At 36.7% G+C, this 26,785-nt stretch overlaps 1 protein-coding gene across 16 annotated transcripts in view; it reads right to left on the reverse strand.

Moving 5' to 3' along the window:
* The window catches only part of LOC128994339 (dystonin), a 127,680-nt gene that overhangs the window by 63,278 nt on the left and 37,617 nt on the right, over window positions 1-26,785 (reverse strand). For 14 of the 16 annotated variants that reach the window (XM_054418809.1, XM_054418822.1, XM_054418817.1 and 11 more), the window contains 14 exons: window positions 25,974-26,094; window positions 24,969-25,186; window positions 23,975-24,119; window positions 23,185-23,268; window positions 21,996-22,208; window positions 19,643-19,746; window positions 9,048-18,189; window positions 5,017-5,163; window positions 4,538-4,761; window positions 3,880-4,078; window positions 2,605-2,859; window positions 1,932-2,048; window positions 1,108-1,331; window positions 96-296 (listed from right to left, as the gene is read on the reverse strand). In XM_054418809.1, coding sequence (XP_054274784.1) covers window positions 96-296; window positions 1,108-1,331; window positions 1,932-2,048; window positions 2,605-2,859; window positions 3,880-4,078; window positions 4,538-4,761; window positions 5,017-5,163; window positions 9,048-18,189; window positions 19,643-19,746; window positions 21,996-22,208; window positions 23,185-23,268; window positions 23,975-24,119; window positions 24,969-25,186; window positions 25,974-26,094 — 11,394 coding nt within the window. The remainder of the gene's footprint in view (window positions 1-95; window positions 297-1,107; window positions 1,332-1,931; window positions 2,049-2,604; window positions 2,860-3,879; window positions 4,079-4,537; window positions 4,762-5,016; window positions 5,164-9,047; window positions 18,190-19,642; window positions 19,747-21,995; window positions 22,209-23,184; window positions 23,269-23,974; window positions 24,120-24,968; window positions 25,187-25,973; window positions 26,095-26,785) is intronic. The other 2 variants (XM_054418820.1, XM_054418821.1) reach the window with 2 other exon arrangements.

Here is a 26,785-nt window from a genome sequence, read left to right on the forward strand (position 1 = left end):
TGCTGACCAACTTTCATTAATGATTTTAGATGTGAAATAATTGTAGTTAAATTGCATCACCCTAACTGAACTGAGTAATCCAAGGCTTGCATTACCTGGTGACCACATCCCTTGTCTTGGTCTCGATCTTCTTAGCCAGTCTTGGGTTGGAAGCTGTGTTGACGAGCTCCTGCGCAGTGCGACTGACACTCTCCACACTCGACTGGTGAGAGTCAATGTCAGACTGTAACACTCGATGTTCCCGCAATCTGTCCTCCAGTCGCTCCTTCTGCAGACTCACAGGTCTCGTCATGTCCCTGCACGACACAACACGTATTACAATGTTGTACTTAAAGTTCTTCAAGTTTTACTAGACTGTGACCACAATATATACAGGGTGTTGGCACACCTATTACGGTAATCATGTACAGGATTTTGAGAATAAATTCTAATATCACCTGATTACTAAGACTACAAGTAAATTGGTTTAGAATTATTTGGAGTATTAATGTGTCAAAGCCTAATCTCTTAGCTTAGAGAAGCTCAAGAAAAGATTTCAAGAAATGTACACTTTCTCTAAACTTGACAAAGTCCTCCAGAGGACGAAATATTCTGTGGACTGCAAAGTGTCTCTTCTCTTGTTTCTATTTGGCCTACCTACACTTTTTCAAGGTAAGCTAGCTGCTATTCTCCTTTTCCTACAATTAAACATCCTGGCCTAGAGCCTTTTTTGAACAATACTTCTTCTAAGGCAAGCTATCTGCTATCCTAATTATTCTACAGTTCAAAATTTTAATATTTATTTTGGTACTTATGGTGCAATTTAAAAAGTTAAAGATTTTTTCAGGTTGGATATCTTAATTATCTTCTATTTTCACTATGAATGCTTCGCTCAATTTTTCATGAATTCTGCAGCTTACTAATTGTAACTGTGGGAAATCATACAACGTTAGAGTGATTGCAAGGAGAATAGAGATTGGGACAATCTTTTTAATCATTAAAATTCCAAATAGATCAATTTTGATTTTATCATACTTTTTTCTAATTGAAGAAAACTCTCCACACACCGTTTGAAAATAAATAAAATAATCCTGATGAGTGACTATCACATCAACTGTTTGAACATACTTGAGTGTGTTCTCCGCAGAGTTTAGCCAGGCCAGCAGTCCGTCCAGAGCATCCTGCACTCCCTGACTCTGTACTAGTGCTGTCTCTAACTGCTGACACCTCTCGGCCAGTCCGTCGCACAGTTGGCGATACTTGAGCTCCAACTCCCTCACTGGCTCCTGCAATGCTGCCAACTCTGCAGACGACACTTGGCCTTCCACCGCTCGCACTAGAGACTCTACGGCCTGCAGGAAAACAGATAATATAGTATGGTAGAAATGTCTGCAGAAGTAACTTAACTTAATGTGCATGTTACAACTTAACATAAAGCCTAAATTATAACAAATTCACTGCTCTCACTAGAGACTAAGAACTGAAAATATTGTAAAACGTAAATTTAGCTAAGTGGCTGATTGGGGTATTCGTAAGGGATAGATTTCAGCTAGCTCATCTGAGAAATTTAGATTACAGAAGCTAATAGATACACAAAGGTCACAATACATAACACTGATATTTCAACATCTCTTTTACCCTCTAAAGAAGTTAAGTACCCTCTAAGTCCTATTTTGGGGAAAAATCTAAGTTGTGTTTTCCAATTTTTTATTTTGAATCTTTTTGTCCCTTTACACTCACATTCTGAGGTAAGCTAGCCAAACTTTTCAGAAAATTCCTAATTCTTGAGAAAACATGAGAAATTTTTTGTCTTTAAAATATTTGTGCAGCTATATTTTTCTCTGAATGATTATCAGACTAAAAAAGGGACAAAAAAAGCATAGATGGACCTAAAACAATTGAATTGAGTAGGAAACACTTACAAAAACGATGAAAATTATCAGGATACTTACGTGCTTGGCGTTGTCGATGAGACGTCCCTGAGCCACAAACTCATTGTTGAGTGTCCTGGCTCGGCTCAGCTGATCCTCCAGAGTGTGAGGGTCTGCGGCCAGTGGCTCGGACAGGATCTACAGATACAGTTTGGTGGTTAGTACACAGTTGCCTAAAGCCTCAAATATTTAACGTTATAACTTTGACTAAATTCAAGCTAAATGTTGCACTAGTGTAATGCACAGGTTAGGGATTAATATTTTCCTTTCATTTGAAAATATATTAAGCATAATATACACTACATGTAATTAAATTGAATCATGAATAAAACAGCAGGCTTACCTTACTAACAAAAATAAATTAAAATGCACAAAAAATCACATAAAAATTGTATTTTCAAGCTACTAGCTCTTTCTTCAGTAGTAGAGTCTTTCTATGCTCCTCTACGTTGTGAAAGGAGGAAGAAGAATATTCTGTCTATAGTCTGGTTTTTGGTCACTATCATTAAACCAAAACTGAGTTATACCTTAAAAATCAATTACATAAGCCTACTTTTTGGAGTATAATTATTATCTAAGGTTTGGGGATTCTCTGGATTAAAAGATGTTAAATTACTGTATAAAACTAACAAAATCTATTGAAATCTCAACAAATTTATCCAAGTTTTTCTTAGTCTCCAGCCTTAAATCTCACCTTGTTTGCCCTTGGCTCTGCGTCCCTCATCCACGCTCGGGCCTTGTCAAGGGCGTCGCGGTATTCCCGTTGTCGTCCGCCGACACCGCTCAGTTTGTCACTCAGAGCGTTGGCTCGACTCAGCAGGTCGCGGTACTGAGAGCTGATTGTCTGCACAGTGTTGCGGACAGCTGAGTCTTGCGGTGCCACTGGCTCCACGTGAGGCAGTCGCGATGGCAGCGATGTGCGGAACTCGTTGAGACATGTCAGGTATTCCTGTCGAAACACATTTAGTTTGTTAACAAATATCTTAGGGATTAAAAGAGAGTTATTAGAAAAAGTACATGTAAGCAATAGAGCATACAGAAGACCCAGAAATTACTATAAAATGCTATATTTTGACTCCCAAGGCACTAGAGCAATCATTTTGTCCAACTCCCTCTTTCTACACTGACAAAATCCCCCAGTGGATGAAATATTGTTCATTTTCTATGTGTTCTATGACCTAAACATACTTTTTATGCGGTAAGCTCGCAGCAATCTTTTCATCTTATAAATTAATTTATAAAAGTTTAAATTAAGTCCCAAAATAAATCTTCAAATTTGCAAAAACATTTTTTACATCTAATATATAAAATTCTTGTGTCACAGTGTTTGTCTGCAAACTCCTCCGGAACGACTTCACCGATCGTTATGAAATTTGGTGTGTAAATTCTGTAGGTATGCGAATCGGACGTAAACTATTTCCCGTTTCGAAATTCTTAAAAGGGCTCCGCCCCAGTGGCTCTGGAGTTTCCCATGTTAACCTTATGAGAAATGGAATTAATGAATCTTAACAGCTGTTTCAACTAAACAAGTTGGTTCTGTTCTATGAGTTCAATAGCATTAAAGTTACAAGGATTACCAACAGGGTGCAGCACTATTATTTCTTTTACATTTATGACAACAGCTAATTTGCAACCAAAAGGTGAGTGAGCGTAGCGAACGAACTTCAACCCGGAGGCGAGTGAGCGTAGCGAACGAGCTAACCTGAAGGCAAGTGAGCGCAGCGAACGAGCTCCAACCTAAAGGTGAGTGAGCGTAGCGAACGAGCTCCAACCCAAAGGTGAGTGAGCGTAGCGAACGAACTTCAACCAGGACGTGATTGAGCGATGCGAACGAGATCATCTTGAAAATTAAACGTAACGGTACTTTCTTTCCATCGGTCTGTCTTAGGGGAAACCTATAACTTAGGCGATACGAAGTTCAAAATCACAAAAAGTACACTCCTTTAATTTTTCACACATGACTATATACCTTTGATTCGTCAAAGAACTTCTGTGCGGCCATGGTGATAAACCGCAGGTCTGCCTGGTGGGCGATCACATCCGACACAAAGTCCCTGGTTGACTCGTGACTAGCGTCCATCTTGTTGAGGTTAGCAAGCGAGCGCTCCCTGTCCTCCAGCGTGCGCCGCGCCTTCTCCAGCCAAGCAGTGAATGTTGTGAGCTCAGACCTGACAACAGACAGATGTTTAGTCTTATTATTTATGTATTTTTTAATCTCACCTGCCGGTCTCCTTACCTCCTAAACACACAGTGATCTAAATACGATTAAGTTCCATTAAAGAAAGTCATACCACCAGTGTCTTCTGTGCAGAGGTCTTGAACCAGTCAAGTCTATGCATCGGTCCATGGCACTACTGTGATCAGTAAATTTAGTGTCCAACTACTAATTTCTTACCTAACCTATAGGAAGATAGAATAGATTCAAACCTAACCTACCCACAAAAGGGGTCCAGGCAGTTAACACACATATAAAATCATGGATTACGGTACAACATTTGATAGCCCAGTATTAAATTTTCTGTGACACAAACATCAATCTATTTACTATACTACAACAGAATGTCCTGACAGTGACTAGTATGTTAAATCTACTAACATAAATAAAAAAACAACCAGCACCGACTCACTTGAACTTATTGAGCTCGTCCTTTGCGGCAGTGAGACGACGCAGTAGCTTGTCGGTACGGTCGTTGGCGCGATCGTAACGTGAACGCAGTGACTTGCCGTTCTTCTCTAGGCTGACGACCTCATCCCTTGACAGATACTCCCCTCCGGTGGTTACGACTACTCGTACTTGGTCCAGACAGTTGGCGATCGGACGAGACTGAGACTCCAGCTCTTCCTTCACCAGCTGGGAAACAACCATGTTGAGACGGTTAGTTATGTACAATCTTTCAACACTTCTTAATTCAGATTAACAAGGGGATTTGGGTTAATGGGGATTTTAATTAACAGGACTTTGATGTAAATCATTGCATTCTACAGTTTTAAATCTAATAAGAATTCTATAATTAGTTTGATCAACAGTACTGGCTATGAATTTCATAATACACTCTATAGTAGCAAAAGATATATTTTTTAAAGGTAGGTGAACAAAACTTAATACCTTTAAGATGTTGATCTGGTTGCGGAGTTGGTCGACATCTTCTTGCGCAACGTCTTGATTGGCGAGACGATCCTCAACTTCTGCAATCCACGCGAGCAGCTGTGACAGCGTGTCGTCACATAGACGATACTTCTCCTCCATTGCTTGCTGTATAGAAACAACACAGAATTACGCATATGTATGCGAAACAAGCATTAGCTTGCTGATCCTAGACCTTACCTACAGCTCAGACGCTTAAAGCATAGTTATTACTTTGGGAAATATTTGTTTTTAAATATGGAATGTAAACACTTATACCTACTATTTGTGATTTGAAATATTTTGCAACAGGGTACACTGAAATATGCTTTTTATCAGTGGAAGAAACTTAAGAAGTTCGCAATGTGTTAAAACATTAGTAAAAAACAGTTTATAATATTGTTTAAAACACACAAGTAAATAAAAAAAATATTTGTATGAAAATAAATGTGTAAATAACATTGTGCTCATTGGTATTTTTTAGGTATATAAAATTGCAATTACCTAAAAACAAAAATAAAATTGTTAGTGCTCAAAGAAATGTTTACGTTAAACATCCATGTTTTAAACATCTTTTAAAACTGCAGAATGATTTACAAGTGATTTCAGTAGGTCCTCAAAAAAATTAAAATCCTTAAATTTTACTTGTGACGTCAAAAAAATTAAGAATAACACCAGAAGCACTGAAATGTAAATTAAAAGCTGCTCAAAGTAACGATTGTGACAGCTGTAAGAACATAAACAGATTATTTACGTTGTAAGCATCTAACACATTTGATTTACTTGCAATTATATTTTTATGGTGAAAGCTGAAGTACTACGTTGACAAACATCCTGTTTCCTAAATGTTTAAAACAAAAGCTCACTGTATGGAAAGGCCCTTGTGGAACAACAGAACAAAGTGTAAAAGTGTAGAAAGCACAAACTGGTGTCCAATCGTGCTTGCTTATATCATGCCGATATTGTTAACAAAGGAAAAGCGTTACATTCATGTTGCAAGTGGTAAAAAAACTCTATGGGTGTACTTTCTAATTTTGTGATTGTATTGTAAAACCTTAACTTATAGATTGCAATGTTATTTTTTGACAAGAACTTTATTGATATCTCGTTTCCTTTTGACTCGACAAAGATGATCTGAAATGTTTCATAAAATCCAAAACATTTGTAAAGACATCTTAAAATAAATAAAATAATCGTTCCAACCATTAATTAATTTTATTTCTCTCGTCCCTCTTGACACCCCTCCATTTTACAAATTTTAACATCTCGAAAGCATGAAGGTGACGGAGAGAAGAGGATGAGTATGATGAGAAAACTAAATATAAGTGTGAGATGAGAAATAAAATTAATATAACGATTAGAAACAAGTAGATTAGGGTAAAAATAGTAAAATGTGACGTACCTTCATCCAAAAAACAAAATAGTAAATCAGAATGGGTTAATGGAAACTAAGTAAAAATAGCATTCGAAAATAAAGAGATACAAGAAATATAAATATAGAAGTTAGTAATGGAGGGTTAGCATTGCTGTTATTTCCGCTGGTTCCAAGCGAAGCGGTAGTCACGCCAGCGAGCGGTTAGGCGAGCGGGGGCATGTTTAGTATTGTGAGACGGGCAAAGATAAACTAAACCCCAACAAACAAACCCATCCTGCCTGGAACACACCAAAAACACATAACAACAAAACAGAACACAACACAAGAAACACTGAAACAGAAAGCATAAACAATGAAATTTAAATTCACAAATGGCAAGACGAGACAAATACAACATTAGGAGTAAAGCTTCCAGAGTGTCGATGGTAAAATTTAAATTTACTTCTATTTTAGCTGTAGCAATAATTTATTATTTGAAAAGAAACAAAAGTATAGGTTGTTCAGCAGTATGAACATAACATGTTGAGAAATTTAAGTTTGAGGTCTTATAGTAGTTATAGGCATTAACCAAGTATCAAACTAATATTGACTTGAGTAAATTTGGAAAATTACGCTTAATCAACTAAAAAATAGAAGAAATTTTTGACTTCTAATAATTGTTTTAATTAAAAATCAACTTGTTAAATTGTTAAATTTGGTTTGTTAACAAACAATATAATCAAAGTTGAAAATGTAAAAACGGTAACTTAACTTCATCATTTAATCTAATATACAGTTTTCTGTGGATTTTAAGAATAGAGAGGAGTATTTTAAAATTATTAATTAGCAAAAATGCTCAGTAAAAAAAAAATCAAACCCATTCTTTTTTAATTTAATATCAAAACGATTGTACGAAAGAATTTAGCTAGAGTTAAAAATTATTAATAAATCTGTCTTAACTTAATGTTAGTTTAAAATTTAAATGTCTTTTAGTAAATTAATAGAATTTACTAAGTCAATGTTTTTAACTGTTCTATTTTCTTAAAAACAAAAGAAGCGGCTCTTTCAATGTAAATAATCTAAGAGCTCTGATATGCTACCAAACATTACCTATTATTATTTAGAGGCAACTTTTCTTTTAATCTCTTAATCTGTAGAAAAAACCTGTAGATTGAGAAGATATGACACAAACACTTATATTGAATGGGTGAATTCCAAAATTTAGGTCCTGAATAAGAAGTTAATAACTTGTACCTATCAAAAGGATTTTTTTTTTATTATTTTGGGTACTACTTTGTGGTAGCCTACCTAGGCTTTTATGGTCACACTGTTTTCAGAAAATAAACATGAGTATTTTTCTTTAAAACAAGTATTATTTATTTCCATTAAATAAAATGTACGTCAAAATAAATAAAGCCACTAAAATATTTATTTTCAAATTTAAATTTATATCAAATTACAACATAAGGTATACATTTATATTGCACTTTAAAAAAATTGAAAATTTCTGTTATAAAGAAATGGATGGCATTCCTGTTAAATTCAATGCTAGAGCTTTCGAAATCACAGGATAAGTTGGATATCTATATAAAAAATATTCCAGTTATTAAGTTTTCGATCAAGGTGAGCTTGTAAACCCTTTGAAGGCAGATAGAAAAAAAAATTATTTCACTTTTTGTAACATTATAGACAAACTTCAAAAAGTTTATGAAATTCTCATAGGTAAGTAAAGTACTTGTTTATCCTGTTTTAATTATTTAAAACCCATTTAAGCATCTTAGAACACAAGACTATCACAAGCTATAAAAACCATCAAACTGGAATCCACCCATCACTAAAATATTACTAAGAAGTAAAGAACATGAGCTGAAAATGGAACATGATAAGGCTTTGATAAAATCACTAGGGCTATTTTCATAGGCCTAGTGCCAAGCCGAACAATGCATTGGCTAACATGCCTGCCAACTACCCAAAGCAAAGACGTCGTCTAAACGACAAAGCCGCATCCGCCAACCCGAGACAGTGACTCAAGACGTCAACCTGGCGGTGCAAGTCTAACTTAAGAGACAACTGCGCTTCCAAGACCTCGGGATAACGTAAAAATCCTATTACAAAGTAACCAGAGAATTCATAGATATTACGATCATAAATCTTGTGATTAAAGATCTTGTGGTTGAGCGGTGAGATCTAGAACTACTAAATAAATCATTTATATTCTTCATTTGTAGACTTTTAAGGCCAGTGTATTTAGAATCCATAGTGATTTTTTGTAACAACTGTAGCATAAAAAAGAAGTTTGGTTTGTGTTGAGAGTGAAAAATAGTTTTTTGGGAGCAATTAGGAGTGTGCTGATATGAATAAAATACATAAAACCACTAACCAGTGATTTTGATCCCCTGTTATATCCTATCCCTATGTTATCTCAGACTCTTAAAACACAAGACCTAATTCTGTAATTGAACATTTTGTGGTAACAACATTTTTCACAAAACTAAGATTAATAGTTGTGAAGATTGTATGGATTTTTAAGACACAACTTCCCTTGGAAGCCTAAAACACTTCTTAGGACATATTGAATGTCTGATCGGTCATGGAAGCGCAGTTGTTAAATACTTAACACTACAGTGACGAGCAAATGTAAGTATTGAACTGTACTCACCCTGGCCTCAGCTGGTATGATGTATCCCCTCTCTTTGGCCTTCAGCAGGTCTATAGGTTTGCCTGAGGTAGTTTCAAGCATCCTGCCCGCCACAGGGTCGATGGCCTCTCTAGCAATGGCATCTTGCACAGTGGAAATGTCTCCAGTGGCGGGATCCTTCACAACACTAGTCGAAGTGTCAATCAGGCCTGACTTGATAGCCTCTGTTAGGTTCAAACGCCTTCGCTCCATCACGCCCCCACTCGTACAAAACGGATCGGTAAAACTCCCTGTGGTGGGGTTATACAGACCGTAATCGAGACCTTCTATCAAAGACAGACCGTGTGTCGTCACTAAACCAATTTCGATTGCATTCGGCAACGAGTGTAATTTTGAAGTGGACGTATCGACTACATTTCCTTTTTCAGAATCCATCACACCCTTTCTGAAGGCTTCAGGGAGTTTCAGCAGTCTCTTCTTAGCAGTGTCTTTGACGAGAACAGAATCGGGATCGATTAGTCCTAATGTAATGGCTTCTTTTAGTGTAAGGACTTCTTTGGATTGTGGATCAGTGAATTTACCTGTGGATGTGTCCAAGTGGCCTTGTTCGATTGCTTGGTCGAATGACATGGGTTCTCGCAAGAACACAACTGTTCCTTGCTCAAACATTATGCATAAGCTCTTAGCTTTTCCTGTTTGTGGGTCAAGAGCTGCTCTCTTGTTCAAATCTATGAGTCCGTCGGCTATTGCTTTCTTTAATGTCAAAAAGTTCCCGGTTTTCGGATCTTTGACAACAGCTGATTCAGGATCTATGAGTTCAAACTGAATAGCTTCCTCCAAGGTGCACTCTCTCATACTTCTGGGATCCTTAAAAGTTCCTTTGAGGAAATCGATTGAACCCCTTCTGACGGCTTGTTGGAATGTTAGTGGTTTTTCAACTGTGACTAAAATGCCCTTTTGCAAAGCTGTGTCCAAGGAGTATGACCGTTTGGTTTTTGGATCTAAAACTCTTCCTTTAGAGATGTCAATAGTTCCATCTTCAATTGCAGCATTTACACTCTTTAGCTGACCTGTGACTGGATCCTTGATTGCAGTTGTCTCCGCATTTATGAGACCCTTATTGATGGCTTCATGTAGATCAAAGAACTCTCCACTTTCAGGGTCAGCAAATTTACCACTATCTGTTCTGAACAACCCACATTTTACTGCTTCTTCTATGCTGAGAGGTTTTTTCGATGGCACGATCAAACCTCTTTTCTTTGCTTCTTGCAGTGTTAGAATCTTTCCTGTATCAGGTACTTGATATACTCCAACAATGTCATCTATCAGTCCCATTTCTACAGCTTCTGGCAATTTCATGTATTTCCCAGTTTTTGTATTTTTAACTATTGAAGATACAGGATTAATAAGTTCTTCTTTTACAGCATCACACAAAGTGAGTTTTCTACCTGTTGACGGATGTACAACTTTTCCCTCTTCACATAGTCCCATGGAAATTGCTTCGTACAGACCAAATCCAGCACTTTCAATATCAACAATAAGTCCGATTTCCATTGCCTCAGAAAGTGACACTGTGCAATTTGCTCCAGGTTCTTTAAACATGCCAGCTCTTCGGTCAATTATTCCTGCTCTACATGTTTCCACAAGGGACAGAAGTTTTTCAGGTTTCTTATCCCAATAACATGGAAGAAGAGGATTGATGATGAACCTCCGTATCGCTTCGTGAAGTGTGATTTTCCTCCCTGTGTTAGGATCTGTGAACTTTCCTGACTGATCATCATACAGTCCTTGATGGATGGCTCGCTGGATCGAAACTGCTGCTTTGCTGTCAACAAGCAAACCAGATTCAAAAGCATCAATGACTGAAACTTCCGCTCCACTTTTTGAAAAATCTTTAATTTTACCTGTAGTTCCATCGACAAAACCGTGTTTTATTGCTTCAGAAAGATTTAGTTTTTTCAGGAAACCACTTCTAGTGTCCTTGACATGAACTGAATCAGGATCAATGAGACATAACTGAATAGCTTGTTGCAGAGTTAATCGGTCACCTGTTGCTGGGTCAACAAACAAACCAGTTCTTTCATCGTAAATACCTTTCAAAATTGCTTCATTCAACGTTATAGGACGCCGAACTTCAATTAGCAGCCCTTGTTCAAAAGCTTCCTGGAAGTCCAATTTTCTATTTTCAAACTTGATTGTTCCACTTTTGGCGTCCACAATACCGTCCTCAACAGCATGCTCAAAGGTCATTACTTTACCATCAACCTTCACCATGGTAGACGCTGGATCTATTATACCTCTTCTAATCGCTCTGTCTGTTTGTAGTTTTTCCCTAGTTTCTGGACTTGTAAACCTACCGGATACAGGGTCGTAAAATCCTTTGAATACTGCTTCTGGTAGAGAAAACTTTCTTTTAGCAGGGACAATTAAACCTCTGTCTAAAGCATCATAGAAGTGCATTTCTGCCCCGTTTGTCGGGTCAGTGGCTGTGCCTGCCTTTGGATCAACGACACCAATCTTTATTGCATCGGACAGAGTAATTATGTCACCGGATCTTGGATCTTTTACAGTTAAAGCATTTCGGTTGACTTCTCCTATTTTCATGGCTTCTTCAAGAGTTATTTTGTCTTCGTCTCCCATAACCATCAATCCGGTTTTTGAGTCATAACAACCTTGAGCTAGAGCTTCTTGGAGAGACAATGGTTTTTGAGTTGTCAACAAATATCCCTTCTCGTATGCTGTGTCTAATGTCATCTGTACAGGATATTTCAAAACACCTTTATCACTGTCCAATAGCCCGACACGTTCGGCCTCAGGTACTGATAAGACTTTGTCATTGTGTGCATCTTTGACTAAAACCGAACTGTAATCAATGAATTTGCAGTTATTCGCTTCTCTTAAAGTTTGCTCTTCTCCAATGCAGGGATTTAGTAGTTTTCCATTTTTAGGGGAGTAATACTCTTGAACTATTGCATCTATGAGAGGAAAAGATACACTGTTTGTACGGATCAATCCTTGTTCCACAGCAGTATCCAACAATACTAAAACACCTGAAACATTATTTTTCAATTTTCCAGCCTCAGAATCAATTAATTTTGTAGTCAAGGCGTCATCGAGAGTAATGAATTTATTTTCTTTTGTATCTTTGCATTCAGTTATGAATGGGTCAACAATTCCTCTTTTAACAGATTCATTAACATCAATCTCTTTCTTTGTTAAAGGATCTAGTATTTTACCCGAAGAAGTGTACCATCCCTTTTTAATCACAGGCTCCAGGGAGATGGGTTTTCTTAAACCAGATATCAAGAAGCCTTCATTCAAAGCAGTTTTCATACTTGTTTCTTGTTTTGTCTCAGGATTGATGATAACACCCCGGTTGAGATCCACGATGCCACAATCAACAGCTTCAGCCAATGAGAGAAGGTCATCATTTGCTGGGTTTCTGATGGTGATGAGATCTGGATCAATCACTCCTACTACCAGAGCTTCTGCTAAGCTTAAAACTTCACCGGTTTTTGGATCTTTAACTTCTCCAGTTGCTGCATTGAAAATACCACTTTGAGCTGCATCAACGAGTGATATTCCAGGTTCTGCCTTCTTTTGAGTCTTTTTAGTTTGATCACCAGTCTGTACCACCCATCCAAGCTTGAGTGCCTCAAAGAAAGGTATTATTTTTCCAGTATCAGGATCTGTTATGCTGCCTGTTTCAGGGTCAATCAAATTAACTGCAAGGGCTGCTTCTAAAGATATGCGTTCCCCAGTTTGTGGATCTTTCACTGTTATCATTTGAGGGTCAAATACGTTACTTTCCCCAACAAGATCACTGAAATCAACAGCTTCACCTGTTTTAGGGTCAAGAAATTCAGCACTTTTCAAGTCATAAGCACCTCTTAATGCTAATTCTTTGGGGTTTAAATGTTTAGTGACGGATACTTTGTATTTTGTTTTCTCATCTACAACTGATATTTCAGCGGGCCCAAGAACTTCAATAGGATTGTTCAGACTAATTAGATTTCTATCAAGAGCATCCTTTACAGAGATTCGTTTTGTTTCTCCAGCGACAGGTACAGTGACAAAACATTGATCAGGTTGAATTTTACCAGAATGAATGGCTTCTTTAAGAGGTATACTTTTTGTTGGAATTTCTCTAGGCGGTGAGGGAGTTTTCGATGTTCTAATTGTAATCTGTGTTGCAGGGATTTCCACAGACTTCTTTCTTTCAGGGGATTTGCTCTTCTTTAAACTTTTTACAGCATCAGCAACTGCCTTACCAGCAAGAATTGGAGCCCCCACTACTGCCAACAGACCCAGTTTTGCAGCTTCTTTTACACTTAAACTGCCACCAGATTTTTTATCCTTCAAGGCTCCAGTTTTCGGATCAATAATACCTCTTTCTACAGCTTCTCTTGTAGTTATGGGCTCTCCTGTATTCACATCAACAATCATTGCTTCAGGGTCTATTAATTTAGCATCCAAGGCTTCTTTAAATGTCAACAGTTTGTTAGGTGATTTTGGATCTTTGAATTTCCTTGATTTCTCATCATAAATACTGTTGAAAGCTTCTTCAATGGCAACTTGTTGTTTTGCAATCAAGTTTCCTTCTGTTGTTTCCGTATCTGGAATTGCTGAGTCTGCACCTTTCTGCAAAGACTTTCCTTTGACTAAGTTGCATTCAGCATCTTTGGTGTACTCTTTCAAATTACTGCCGTTCCCTCTATCCTGATTAACTGAGGACGATTCTTCTTTTGTTACCGACTCATCCTTAACAATTCCTTTCCTTCTAGCATCATCTAAAGACAACACATCTCCTGTGTTGATATTTTTAATTGTGTCAGGACCGATTAAAGTAAAACCTTGTTGAAGCACAATTGTTTTAGTTGTAATAGTTTCAAAACTCTTTACAGTCTCAGTAATCGAGGTTATTGGCCCTCCAATTTCATCAGTTGGTGGTTTTAGTACAAGTAGTCCCATCTCCACAGCATCAGAAATTGGGATTTCTTCTCCAGTCTTGGGGTGGATAAAAATACCCTTTTCACTGTCAATGAGTCTTGAATTTAAAGCATCAGTCACCTGCATGCAGTCAGGAGAAACTGGACAAGGTAACGCCATGATAAAATCCTCTTGAATTGCTACATGCACTGGTTTTCTTATACCAGTAACCGGATGAACAACTTCCTGAGAATCTGGGTCAATCAACCCTCTCTTCAAGGCCACAGGAAATGTCATTCCTGCTGGTGGAAGCTGATCAAGTCCTTTCCTCTCATCAACTTTATCAAACAACCCACCAGCAACTGCAGTCAACAAATCTAGGGACCCTCTTCTAGTTTTTACTCTAGTCTTTTCATCATCGATACTTCCTTTGGCAATTGCTTCTTCCAATGTCATTTTTATTCCTGTGTTTGGATCAGTTATTTTTGAGTTTGGATCAACAATTTCACACAGTATCGCTTCTCTAAGAGAGAGATGAGCTCCAGTCTCTGGATGCACAATTTTACCATTTTCGTACAGACCTTGTTCTAAAACAGCTGGTATGGAAAGACTTCTTGCAATCGGAATCAAAAGTTTACCTGAAGACCCTGCTGAGTCCAGGATACCTTTCTCCATCGCTTCTTTTATTGTAAGTAACTCTCCACTTTGGGGATCTCTTATTGCGCCAGTGTTTCCATCTAAGGTTTTCAAACTGATAGCCTCAGATAGGCTGAGTTTTTCTCCGCTTCTAGTTTGATAACTTTCAGGCTTTTCTAAAATCTCTGCTGTTTCTTTATCTATTATGCCTACATCAACGGCATCTTTAGGTTTAACGATTTTCTTCCGCATTTTCTGCAAGACAACTGGTTTGGCCTCTCTATCGGGGCTCTGAGACAGGGATCGAGCCCGGCCAATAGACACTTTATATTTAGGTTCGGTGGTAACTCTTGCTCTAGTTAACTCCGCTTCAGATGGTCTTGTGTCGTCTTCCAAAGATATAAAGGATGTATCTAATGTCTTGTATTTAGGCTGCTCTTTAGATTGAAGGCTGCTTGGTTCAGAATGTACAGGTTTTACAGCCTGGTTTGTGTCTGTTAAGGTTATATCTCCAACTTGAACCGACTTGACCGGGGAAAGTCCTCCCTCATCATCCACTTCCATAGCTTGCTCATATTTAGCCAATGTCTCTTTGTCAACCAAACCCCTTTCAAAAGCAACTTCAATTGGTATTTCTTCTCCAGTTTTCGGATCTACAACCATCGCTTTTTGGATCATTTTCGCAGCTTTACTCACAGCAACTAATGGAGCTCCTAAAACAGCTACAACACCGAACTTAGCAGCATCTGCAAAGCTTATTTTTCTACCAGATTTATCTTTGTAATCACCGCTATTTTTATCAATTATACCTTTCTTGATTGCTTCGTTGATATTAACTTCATTGCCAGTATTTGGATCTTTAACTTTTACTTTACTGGGTTCAATTTTACCTTCTTTCACAGCATCTAGTAAATTGTCGGCTTTACCATTGTCAGTAAAAATTACCAAGGCAGTCGCAGGATCAAAAATGACACCAGGAGCAACTTGAAGTGGCTCAATGTTGGATTCATTGTCATTAGGTTTGATTTCCTTGAACGTTGTTCTGTCCGTACCTGATTCTGAAACTTCAATAATATCTGGCTTTCCAGTCACTTTTGTTACCTGAATTAATCTATGTGAGGTAGGCTTTATATCCATTCTAGCTTCCAATATTACACGCTTCTTTTCTATTGCTTCTTTCATTGTAATTTTCTTGCCATCCTGTAAGAAGTAATGGCCTGTTGAGTCAAGTATTCTTTTTTCAAGGCTTTTTGTCAAAGTTATGTTTTTTGTTTTGTTAGGATCTACAACCATCGCTGATTTGCGATTGATAATTTCAAGATTAATACATTCCTCAAATGAAACCAACCTGTCAGTACCTGGAATGATGAAAAGACCAGTGACTGGATCAAACAGATGCTGCTCTATCGCTTCACCGAGGTACCACCCTTCAGGAGGAAGTTCAAACACCTGTCGTTCTGTTTTGAGTTTCTCTTTTACAATAAATTCTTCTGACATTTTTGCATGTTTTTCAGGAGAACTCTCGCCCGATGACTTTTTCGTGGGCGAGACTGATCCTGTTCTAGATAATGAATCTAGGGCTCTCTTGACACTTTCCTTGATTGGTGATCGTTTCTTCGTCGGTGAACCTTTGGTTGGTGATTCATCTCTTGAGGAGCAACTACTACTGGGGCTTCCCAAGTCTGATTGGAATCCTAGCAAACCTTCCTTAACGGCATCTTCAACAGGCATAAATCTTCCGGTACTTTCATCTTTGAACATTTGAGTATTTTCATCAATCAGACCTTTCCTAATGGCTTCACCAAATGTTACAAGTTTCGAAGATTCCGCCACAGTCACACTGGTTGAGTAGCGCTTTATTGTTTTGGTAACTGTCTGTGTAGTAAGAGTGATATTTAATAGACTGTTTAATAATGCCGCTCCTTCAGGTGATATTAACTTCTTCCTTACTGCTTCATCCAAAGGAACACCTTTTTTGGTCTTTTTATCCATAACAATTCCAGTCTTTGGGTCTAAATACTGTTTAAAAACTGCTTCCAACACAGTTAACTCTTTGCCACCTGACTTTATTCCTATCTTTCTCTGCAGCATTTCTAGTACTTCAGGACGGACTAATTCTAATTTCACAGCCTCATCAAGGGGGATTGTTTTTCCTGACTTGAAGTCTATTACATATTCAGAATTTTTCACTATCCCTTTTTGGATAGCCGTATTTAAACTGACAAATTCACCGGTATTTTGATCTTTAAAGCCATCGATATCAAAAATGGATTTAATAGATACAGAAGTTATGTACCCCTTATCTACGGCTTCTGGAATGGTCAATACTTCATTAGAAGCTAAATCTACAAATTTTCCTTCAGGCAAAATTATACCTTCAGTAAGTGCCTCTGAGAGAGTCAAAAGCTCTTCAGTTCTAGTGTCTGTGACAGATTTGGCTGAGTCACTGTCCAGAACTCCGAGAGATATCCCCTCCAAGATGGTAACCTTAGCTCTATGTGTAGGAGTTTTCACATATCCGTCTTCAAACACGTCTAAATCAACACAATCTTTTAGTGTCATCGGTTTAATTAGTAGTTGACGCCTCTTAGCTTCCCTCAAAGGCAGTTTCTCCTGAGACAAGCTATGCATGTACTTGCCATCCTTCAGTAGGCCTGACTTCAATGCTTCATCCACAGTCACTTTGGTATCTCCTACCACCTCCACTACTTCTCTCAAGTCAGGGTCGATGAGACCTTTCTCTATTGCCACTTCCACAGGATATTTATCTCCAGTGTACCTATCCACAATCTGTCCCGTTCGTTCGTCCACGATTCCTTGCACAACTGCATCAGCCAATGCGACACCTTTCCTCTTGTTGACTTTTGTATCTTTTCTTAATAAACCTAACTGGAATGCTTCTTTCAGACTTATCTTCTTCCCGTTCTTCAACAAGTACAGACCGGTTTCCGGATCTATCTCGTTTCCACGTACAGCGTCAGCAATGCTAACCCCTCTCTCTTCTGGTTGTCTTACCTTTGCTCTTTCCGCAGGTCCTCGCTCTGCGTCCAACAGTTCCCTCTGGATGGCTTCCAGGAGGGACAGCTGGGGTTTTGACTCGTCCTCCACTATTCCACACGGACCTAACAACCGATCCGCTAGTGTAGGATTGACTAGACCGTGCTCCACAGCTTCTTCTATGGTAACAGACACTGTTTTCGAATTCACAACCATGTTGATTCTACCAGTCCGAACATCTAACACCCTTAACCTAATAGCGTCCCCGACAGTCAACACTTCACCGGTCTGAGGGTGGATTATTCCCGGAGTCTCTATGATATCCGCATTGTCCGTTCCGATTCCTTCCTCCACCCTGTTTATCCGCTTCAACGATCGGATTTCCGAGAATTGCATAGTACTAAATTTTGCTGGACTAGATTCGCCATTTGTTGACACTTTGTTACCTATTTTGACTGTTTCGTTGACCGTGTCGGGAAAAGATTTTGCAGGGGATTCTTCGCGACTGTTGGCGGGTTTCGACACTTTCACACTCGCGAACGATTTTGAAATTTTTTCACTAGAGTTGAGCTGTGTCGAGTCCACTGTATCTGAAGAGTACCTGTCGAAAGAAGAGCATTGGCAATAACAGGAATATACTGGGTAAACTAGTTTGTACATGAATCTTGCTTGTCTAAACATTCCAATAAGTTTTTTATCCAGCCATAACTTAAATTTATCGACTTAATTTATTTTTACTTTAAAATCACTAATACTATCACACAGTTTTACAAATTTGCCACCTGTCCCAACGGAGATCTATGAACAACTAAGATAAGATCAAAAGAGTACCAGATCTCAAACAATGGCGTTGAGAGAAACAAGTAGCACTCATGATATCTTATCAGGAGTTTCAGTTATCAAGAGTATTATAGTGACAATGCCGTCATAGCTTACTTCAGCACATGATGAATGTTAAAGCAACTACTGTTAAAGTGACATGACTCTGCTGCTAAATAATTTAATAAAATTATCTATTCATTTGTAATAACATTAAACAAAACGAGACTGTCATAAAATTACACATTAGTATTAATTTATTGTTGCACCTGATAGAGTGATAAGCAGGTAACAATTTCGTAATATTTTATAGTTACAATTCATTAATTTCATTAATTTGTTCAGATAAATAAATTTTACAATCCAAATAACCTAAAATTTTTATGTTTTCAAATAACTCTTATTTCTTTAGATTCTTTAATGTGTATTATATTACTGCACTATGCCATACAATTTAATATTTGTTTGAAATTCAACCAGAAAAGATTTAAGGCAACCTGCTAGTAAGCAAAATATTTACAGAAATACGTGAGTTTGAGGTATTAAAATGCAATAGATTAAAATTTAGCGGAATTTAAAAATTAATGTATGGAACTTAAATACATAAGCTATGTAAAAAGTCCAAATAAATAAGAATGTAATGAATAAGAATGTGTGTAATGTGTGTAAATGTCTAGTGTAGGTGGTTATGTTGTTTTATAAGTCAAGTAACTCACTTAGTTAATGAACTATAAAGACAATGACCAAGTCTGGGGAATCGGTAGCTAACTAGTGGAATAGAGTGCACACAGTGATTTAAAAGGCTAGCTTGATTAATGTTTTTTAAGCCTAATTGTTGTACGAGTAAAGTGATATTTATGTGTCTGTAAACACAAATTTTCACACCACACACACACAAAAATACTAGGACTAGTTTGTAATTATAAGTAATAAGCATATAATGTCAATACTTTTAATTAGGCCTATTAAAAGAGTTTTACTCCAGTAGGGGCTAGTGTTTGTACTTAAAAGAATCAATCAAATCACTTCTGTTTAATTATATTAAATTGTCTCTACCAGTAGTTTCAGCTTACATTACAAGCAACTACAATAAAAAAAAACCCTAAAATATTAATAAAAAGTGTCACCATAAACTGAACTACGTAGAAAATAGTAATTTTTGTTTATGTTTATAAAAAGATTTAGTGAGTAACATTTTAATCCTTAAAGCATTACAAAGATGTGTATGTTCATACCTGGTGGTAGAGGAATATCTGGTTTGTTCGCTGGAGTGTTCGTGGATGCTGAACTCTGTTCTGAACGTTCTGATTGGCCGAGGCATCATGTCTGCAAGCTCCGCCTACACAGCAAACAACAATTAAACTATTGGAAACCACTTTACTACTTGACGTGCTGATACACCTTCAAATGAGGCCAAACCGTTAACCGTTTCGGTAAATTGCTTTTGTTTTCTTGAGAGCACGATTGAAGTTTTCACATCATTTAAGAGTGGATTCATTTAGATTATCATGAAACTTGGATCCAGTTATTTTTGTCAATTAAAAACTCTTGAAAGATATACAAGAGATAAAAATAAGAAGATCAATTTACAGTTATTAACAATACTCTGATAACAACTTTGAGAATTTTTTTACTATAAACTAATATTTACAAAATTAATTTGAACCGAAAAATCTTCATGAGTATCACATTGATTAAATTTAAAGCTGGTAAAAACTAACTGTATATCTACAATGTTTGCTTATTAAAACACCTAAGAGATAACAAAGATAATAGCTTTAAAATAAATTTAAAGTAGTGTATTTAAAGTGTAGATGTAAACTTTATAAACAAACACTTATTTTTTTGAGAGTTGAAATATCATATATTGACAAAGTCTTACCAAACTGTCTTACAAATGAAAAGATTGAACCAAATGTGAGAATTAATTCGGATTTGAACTTGTTGGAGACTCAAACACTTTTAACCTAAACAAGTGTATGCATAAAAATATTATGGCCCTAGAACCTGTGCTTAAATATTGTAAATAGACAAAAACTCACCTAACCGTGTTTAAATTTACAAAAAATGACACGTTAAACCACAAAATGAAAAGCACTGATTCAAACAGAAACTAAATCAAACTGGCACTGGTGCAGGTAACAATCAAAGGGAGCACAGAGGGGGGAGTGGGCAGAACTGGTACAGTCCTGTAGCATTTGCATTGACCTTTGTGTCATATGTAGTTTCATACTGTATGACTAATGTTGTGATAATTATACACTTTCTTGTGATTTGGCATAAAATTTTGGTAGTTTTATTGTATTCTAAAGTAATTGTGGTGAATAAAAACTAAATTTGTTTACATCTAAGACTTAACCATAACAATAAAATGTTTGTATGTGACAACCCTTAATTTAAACTTTGAAAAATATTTAGAACGGTAGACATTTATCACAGTTGTAAATTGCATGACAATAAACTACTTATTTTAAAGCATGACATTAAGTGAACATATGAGAACCTAAATTAAAAATAGTTAATTCTCAGTTTATATTAGATAAAAATACTGCAAAAGCTTTGGACAATCAACAGCTGGAAGTATCCGAAAACAAAGACTTTGTTGACAATTTAGCAATCAACAGCCTACGCAGGGTTGCGTTTAGTGAATGAAACTCTGAGTAGAAGAGTTGAAGAGTGGAAGGGACTGAAGGTGATCTACTTCCTACATAACACCTACACACACCACTCCTGTACAGTCACTTCCGGACACAGTAGATCATTAGAGTACAGTCACTTCTTGTGACGGTACAGTCTTTCACAACTGACCATCTGTCAGTGTCATCATCACAAACTGGTTTTCTAATTGTCTAATTTAGTTTGGCACCTTACTGTTGATGTTTTTAACTGCTGTTGTTGATAGAAATATTTTTTATATGTTGGATACATGTATTGATGGTAAGTAGGGGTGGCAAATATGTCAAAATGTTGTCAAACAAATTAGTTGTTAAAATTGTATTGTTGGTAACAAACAAATTTTACCTACTTATTGACTGCCCCTGATGTTTTAGGAAAAATCATTCAATTACAAATTAATTGCAATACAAATTGCAAAACTTTACTTTTAAGTTTTAACCAACACAACAGTAACCTATCCTAATCACAATCAGTTGGTAAACATTGTAAATTCAATTTAAGTATACTTCCATGAAATATATCTTCCACATTTATCATCCAACTTGAAATTAATGCTTAAAGGTGGTAAGGAAAACCTAATCTTGCACAAATCAGCTTCAACGACAAAACCAGTAAACTCTGTTAAATCTAATTCTCCAGGAGATTAAGGTGTTGTTGAACTGGTGAAAATAGTGTTTGACATTTCAGATGCCTATCAGCAATTCATCTTTGAAAAAACTACAAATGCACACAAAAGTTTAACTGTAGCTTGCCCTGAAGATAGATTACTGCATCCAAAAGTTATTCAGTATCTTCTACAGTTCAACTTGGCATTCATGTCCCAAAAATAAGTTCATCTTCTAGTTCTAGTTTAAAACTTGTAAATAACTAATGCATCACTAAAAAAGTTACATTCTTGCCAAGTTTACTCACCTGAAGTTGAGGGTCAGTCTTAGCGATGCGTTGCAGCCTCTCGTAAAGTATCTCCAACAGTTTGTCGTACCGGTGGTTGAGAACATCGAGCTCCCTCGCCGTCAGCTCTGCGCCACCCTCGCGCCGCGCCATCTTGCGCGACCCAGCGTCCAGACTAGGGTGGACCTCCTCCGTCAGCCATTCCATGTAGCGGGTCAGGCCTGCGTCGTAGATCTTACCACGGGTTAAGGTTAGGTTAGGGTTAGGTTACCGTCTCCAAACAAGCAGTTATGTTATGATATTGCGACGTCGTCTATCGTCACCGGCCACAACTCCCATGATTTGCTGGATTATATACATTCAGTGCAAACGGTGACTCTATCAGATTTCCCTTGGTTTATATAGTTTTCCTGTGTATTGGGGGAGTGAACTAATTTCAATACCTGGAATTTGAGTTTTATCAAACTCCATATACATTTAGGTAGTACAGAAACTCCACAATTAGTCTAAATAAATAATTTCCAACACAATTTTAATAAAATTGCTCTCCTTCCCCAGTGAATAAAGTGAGCGAATCAGCTGCTATAATTCAACAATTCTGTACCGTAAACAAACTACCCCAACACCTCCAAAGGAGTTAGGACCAAACTACAAAAATAACAAATAACAAATAATAGCGTAAACTGTGCATTCTACGACACAGAACACATTGGTTTACCCTATGTACAGGATTTTTTTCCCTTAAACTCGCTGTCTTACTCAAAAATGTCTTGGTCAGACAATTGATAAATTTATGACGTAAAATAGTTGGTAAACAATGATGAGATGACTTTCAATAGTCCGTTTAAGGTAATGCAAGTTGAAATTCATAGGCTTATTGGATTGTTGTCGCAAATATTTTATTTTAAAGAAATGAACACCAAAAGTAAGGGTAAATTTAATCATTTAATTTATCGTTAAATTTTTAACGTACATTTATTAAATTAAAAATCTTTTACCAAATCTGGAACATTATATTCAAGTTTCAAACTTTTTCCAAAGTACATCAAACGCTATAGTACATACAGCTGCCAAATTTGAAAATATTAAAGTATCAAATGTTTTCAACCCATAAATGTTTTAACTTTCATCATAAAATTGTAGAAAAAATTGTCTGCACCAAGACATGACAAGGAAAGCACCAAAATGAACACTAAAGTAATCAACTCACCTTTGCCTCCCGTATAAAGCGGCCGCCGTCCATGTTAACTTGTTCCATTGCCGGGGCTCGCTCCAGCACTGACGTATACAGCGTCTACAGTGTACAGGTTAGGTTAGGTTGTGTTACGGTTAGCACCAGTGACCAGTCGACTCTTTTCCACCACTCACAACATTTCAACTTCAAATATTTACGGTAAAGTGAGTGAATTTTTACGATACAGTGAGGGGAGGTTAAAAGAGTTGACGATTTGTATCAAATGATTACAAAATAAGTTCATTAGGTCATGCTCTTACGCTTAAAATGAGATTGGTAAGATTTTGTGTTAAATTACAAACTGATTAATCATTAGATAGGTGGACAAGTGTAAATAGAGTAGAAACAATATCTCTATAGAATTGTATGAGGAAATTTAGAATTTTCAAAACTGTACCTCAGTTGAAGAACTGAAAAATAACACTTCAGAATTGCACGTAAGAAAATTATTCAACATTCTCCTTAATTTGTGTAGACATAACTTCTTCCGATGAAATCACAAATCACAATTTTACAAACGAGACAACATTGTTTCCATTACATACTTTTCAACAACCCTAAAGTTGATTAGTAACAATATAACGATTACAAGTATTTACACATTCACCTCGACAACTTTTAATGTAAATTTTCTCAAAAATGCAATTAACTACTGCGGCCGATGTTAATGTAGTTGGCCGCATGTTTTCTTTACATCGGTTGTTACGGTCATGCTACGGTGCGACATGTGGTTACCTCGTATCGCTTACCTCCCGACGACTCTTACCTTAGTCAGGTCAATGGTTTCCTTCACTTGCACGGCTGGAATGGAGTTGAGTTGTTTGTAGCTCTCGTCTATGATCGTCACCTCCGACTGGTACGAGTTCTTGAACTTGGACAGTAAGTTGAATGCTGCCTCGCAGCTGCGTGCCCTGTGACAAACAACAGCTGTTAAGGTGTGGCAATGTTACATACTGGACTTGTAGCGATAAACTTTGTTCTTCACCCTGGGAACTCATGGATTAAGTTATTTAATAATACCTTTGACGTTATGCTACAACAAAAGAATTTTAAAAACCAATTTTTAATAGACGCACATAGTAGTTACTAGAATAAAGTAGGTAAATGCCTGATTTTAGTAGCAACTAAAATAGGATGCACTCGTCGTGTAAACTTCAACCTGAACCGTCCGATGTTTTTTTTAGGTGGGCCTCTACTCAGAGACAAGTGAACAACTAAAGAGTTTAACACTAGATGTAAAGAACATCGTTTACGCTGAGAACATTTGTGATTTGGCACATCTGCGTAGACAAATTTCGGAAGTGATTGCCGCTGTGACACCACAGATACTACACAATACTTGGCTTGGTAAGAAATTGAAAACCACTTCCATATATGCAGAGCAACTAACGGAGCATCAAAATGTATTAAGGCGTGAAACAATCTTGTTCTTTTCCCTTCAATTTGACATTCAGATTGTTTAATTATCTTTAATAGTCCCCAAGAATAGGCTGTTCAAAATCCTGACATTATTTACAGAGACCCTTTATTAGCATTTTCCAGACTTTTAAACTTTGGTTTCCATTACTATCTCTTTTATTCTTGTGAACATTGTGGGTTTGACTGAAGTTTGATCATATGACAGTTTTAAATTTATTTTCCTACTAAGCCTCAAAAGTAAACGCGGTTGAACGCTGAGAATGGGGCACAAGGATTACCCACATAAAACTAACTAACGCTAGATTTTCCTAGAAATGAGATATCTATGACTGAGACATTACCTGTCAACGAGTTGAGAACAGATGTTATTCCACCTCTGTACAACTCGGTTGACATCAGTGTCTACCCTGTCAAGGTCAATGTGTGGACCGCCGTGGTGTACGTGGCTGCGAGACTTCTCCACCAGACGACGACAGTTGTGAGAGTCCTCGACCAGCTGATCTATGGACGGCTGTGTCGCAGCCACCTCCTTCTGCAGCGACACCAGCTGTTTGTGTACCTGATGCACACAGACAAATTAATACTCTCTATTTACAAGATGAATTTGGGTATTTTTAAGAAGAGAGCTGCGACTATTTTAGAGTGCGGTTTGGTTAGGTTAGCCTGGTTTATGATAGTGACAAATCAGGTAATATTACAAAATTTACTGTTTTCAAATTAAACAAAGTGGCATGAATACAAATTGACCGCTTTTAAATTTGTCTCTTTAACAAATTAATCAAAATAAACTTTCGCTTTTGTAATATTACCTTCTTTGTCACTATCATAAACTAAAGAAAAATTACCTAACCTAAAACAAACTAACCTAAAGGCCCCAGTTCACTGTATAAGAATGGCAGCCTTCTCTCAAAAAAACTTTTGGATTTTATATTATTTAAAAAAAAGGTTTATCCAATCAAATTTCCTTTATTCATAAAGCACTGTTATGTACGCTGAATGGCATCAAAGATAATTAATCTGTCCTAATACATACATCGTCTTTGATAATTATCAACATTTATGATCTAACTAATACACAAAATGGTTATAAAACTTAATTAACTATAGCTTCAAACTGTAAATGTCTGGATTTGCAGCTCAAAACACCAACTGAGCAACTGTGTTTGGTAGCATCACTGTTCCCTCAATTTATTTTATTGAAGAGTAAAAGTAATGAGTTAAAATGTATTTGTTTTAAAATTAGTAAATATAACTACTGTTAATAAAAAATTGATTAATTAATGACTAGACAAGTATTATTATTGTAGAGTAACTACATGATTGACGAAATAAGGGATTTTACTCACCGTCTGCAAACTCTCAAACTCTGAAGGCATTTCTTGGAAGGCAGCGAGTTTTAGCTCAAACTCAGAGATGACGTTGTTACACTCGTCGAGTCCCGTGAGAATGATTTCCACACACTTCAATCTGGACCAAATGCAACCCATTACTACAAGTGTTGTGTATAAATTATAAATTCAAACAAACTATTTAGTCACCAGATATCAAACAGGAAAAGTCACAAGTTTACAGAATAATCTAAAATGGCTCCTATATTAAGAGAACTGGACGAGGAAAAGAGTTGTTTCAGACTGAATACAACAGTGAACGCACATTTACGTATTTATGAATCATATTTAGCCAGTGTTGCATGTCTACATGACCATTAACAGATAGTGTTGAAGTGAGCAAGTAGTTTTAAATACTAGTTACAAACCATACAAAATTGTATTATTAATAAAAAGGATTTCTGTATGTTGATGAATTGTTTTGTGTCAATGAATCTTTGATTATAAAATCTAATGCAAATATTACTCTGAATCAGCCACTCTCGTCATACTTACTCAAATATATTTTTAGAAATTTGTTGTTACATTTTGGTTATTTTCTTATTTGTGAATTTGTGTATTTTAAATTAAAAAATAGTAATAATATTTGATAATGTAATATTAGTTTGATAATATAAATATTAATCTTAAGTGTAGGTTTTAATGTGGAAATATTGTTGTGAAAACATATTTTTATAGATATAGCCATATATAAAAATAACATGTCAAGATTTATTCGTTACATAAGTGAAATGAAAATGTACTTTTTTGTTTTTTTTTAGGTTAAATGC

The sequence above is a fragment of the Macrosteles quadrilineatus genome, unplaced genomic scaffold, assembly GCF_028750875.1.
Source record: "Macrosteles quadrilineatus isolate MER2022 unplaced genomic scaffold, UCM_ALF_1.0 Scaffold_5__1_contigs__length_97177068, whole genome shotgun sequence".
Classification (NCBI taxonomy): Eukaryota; Metazoa; Arthropoda; class Insecta; order Hemiptera; family Cicadellidae; genus Macrosteles; species Macrosteles quadrilineatus.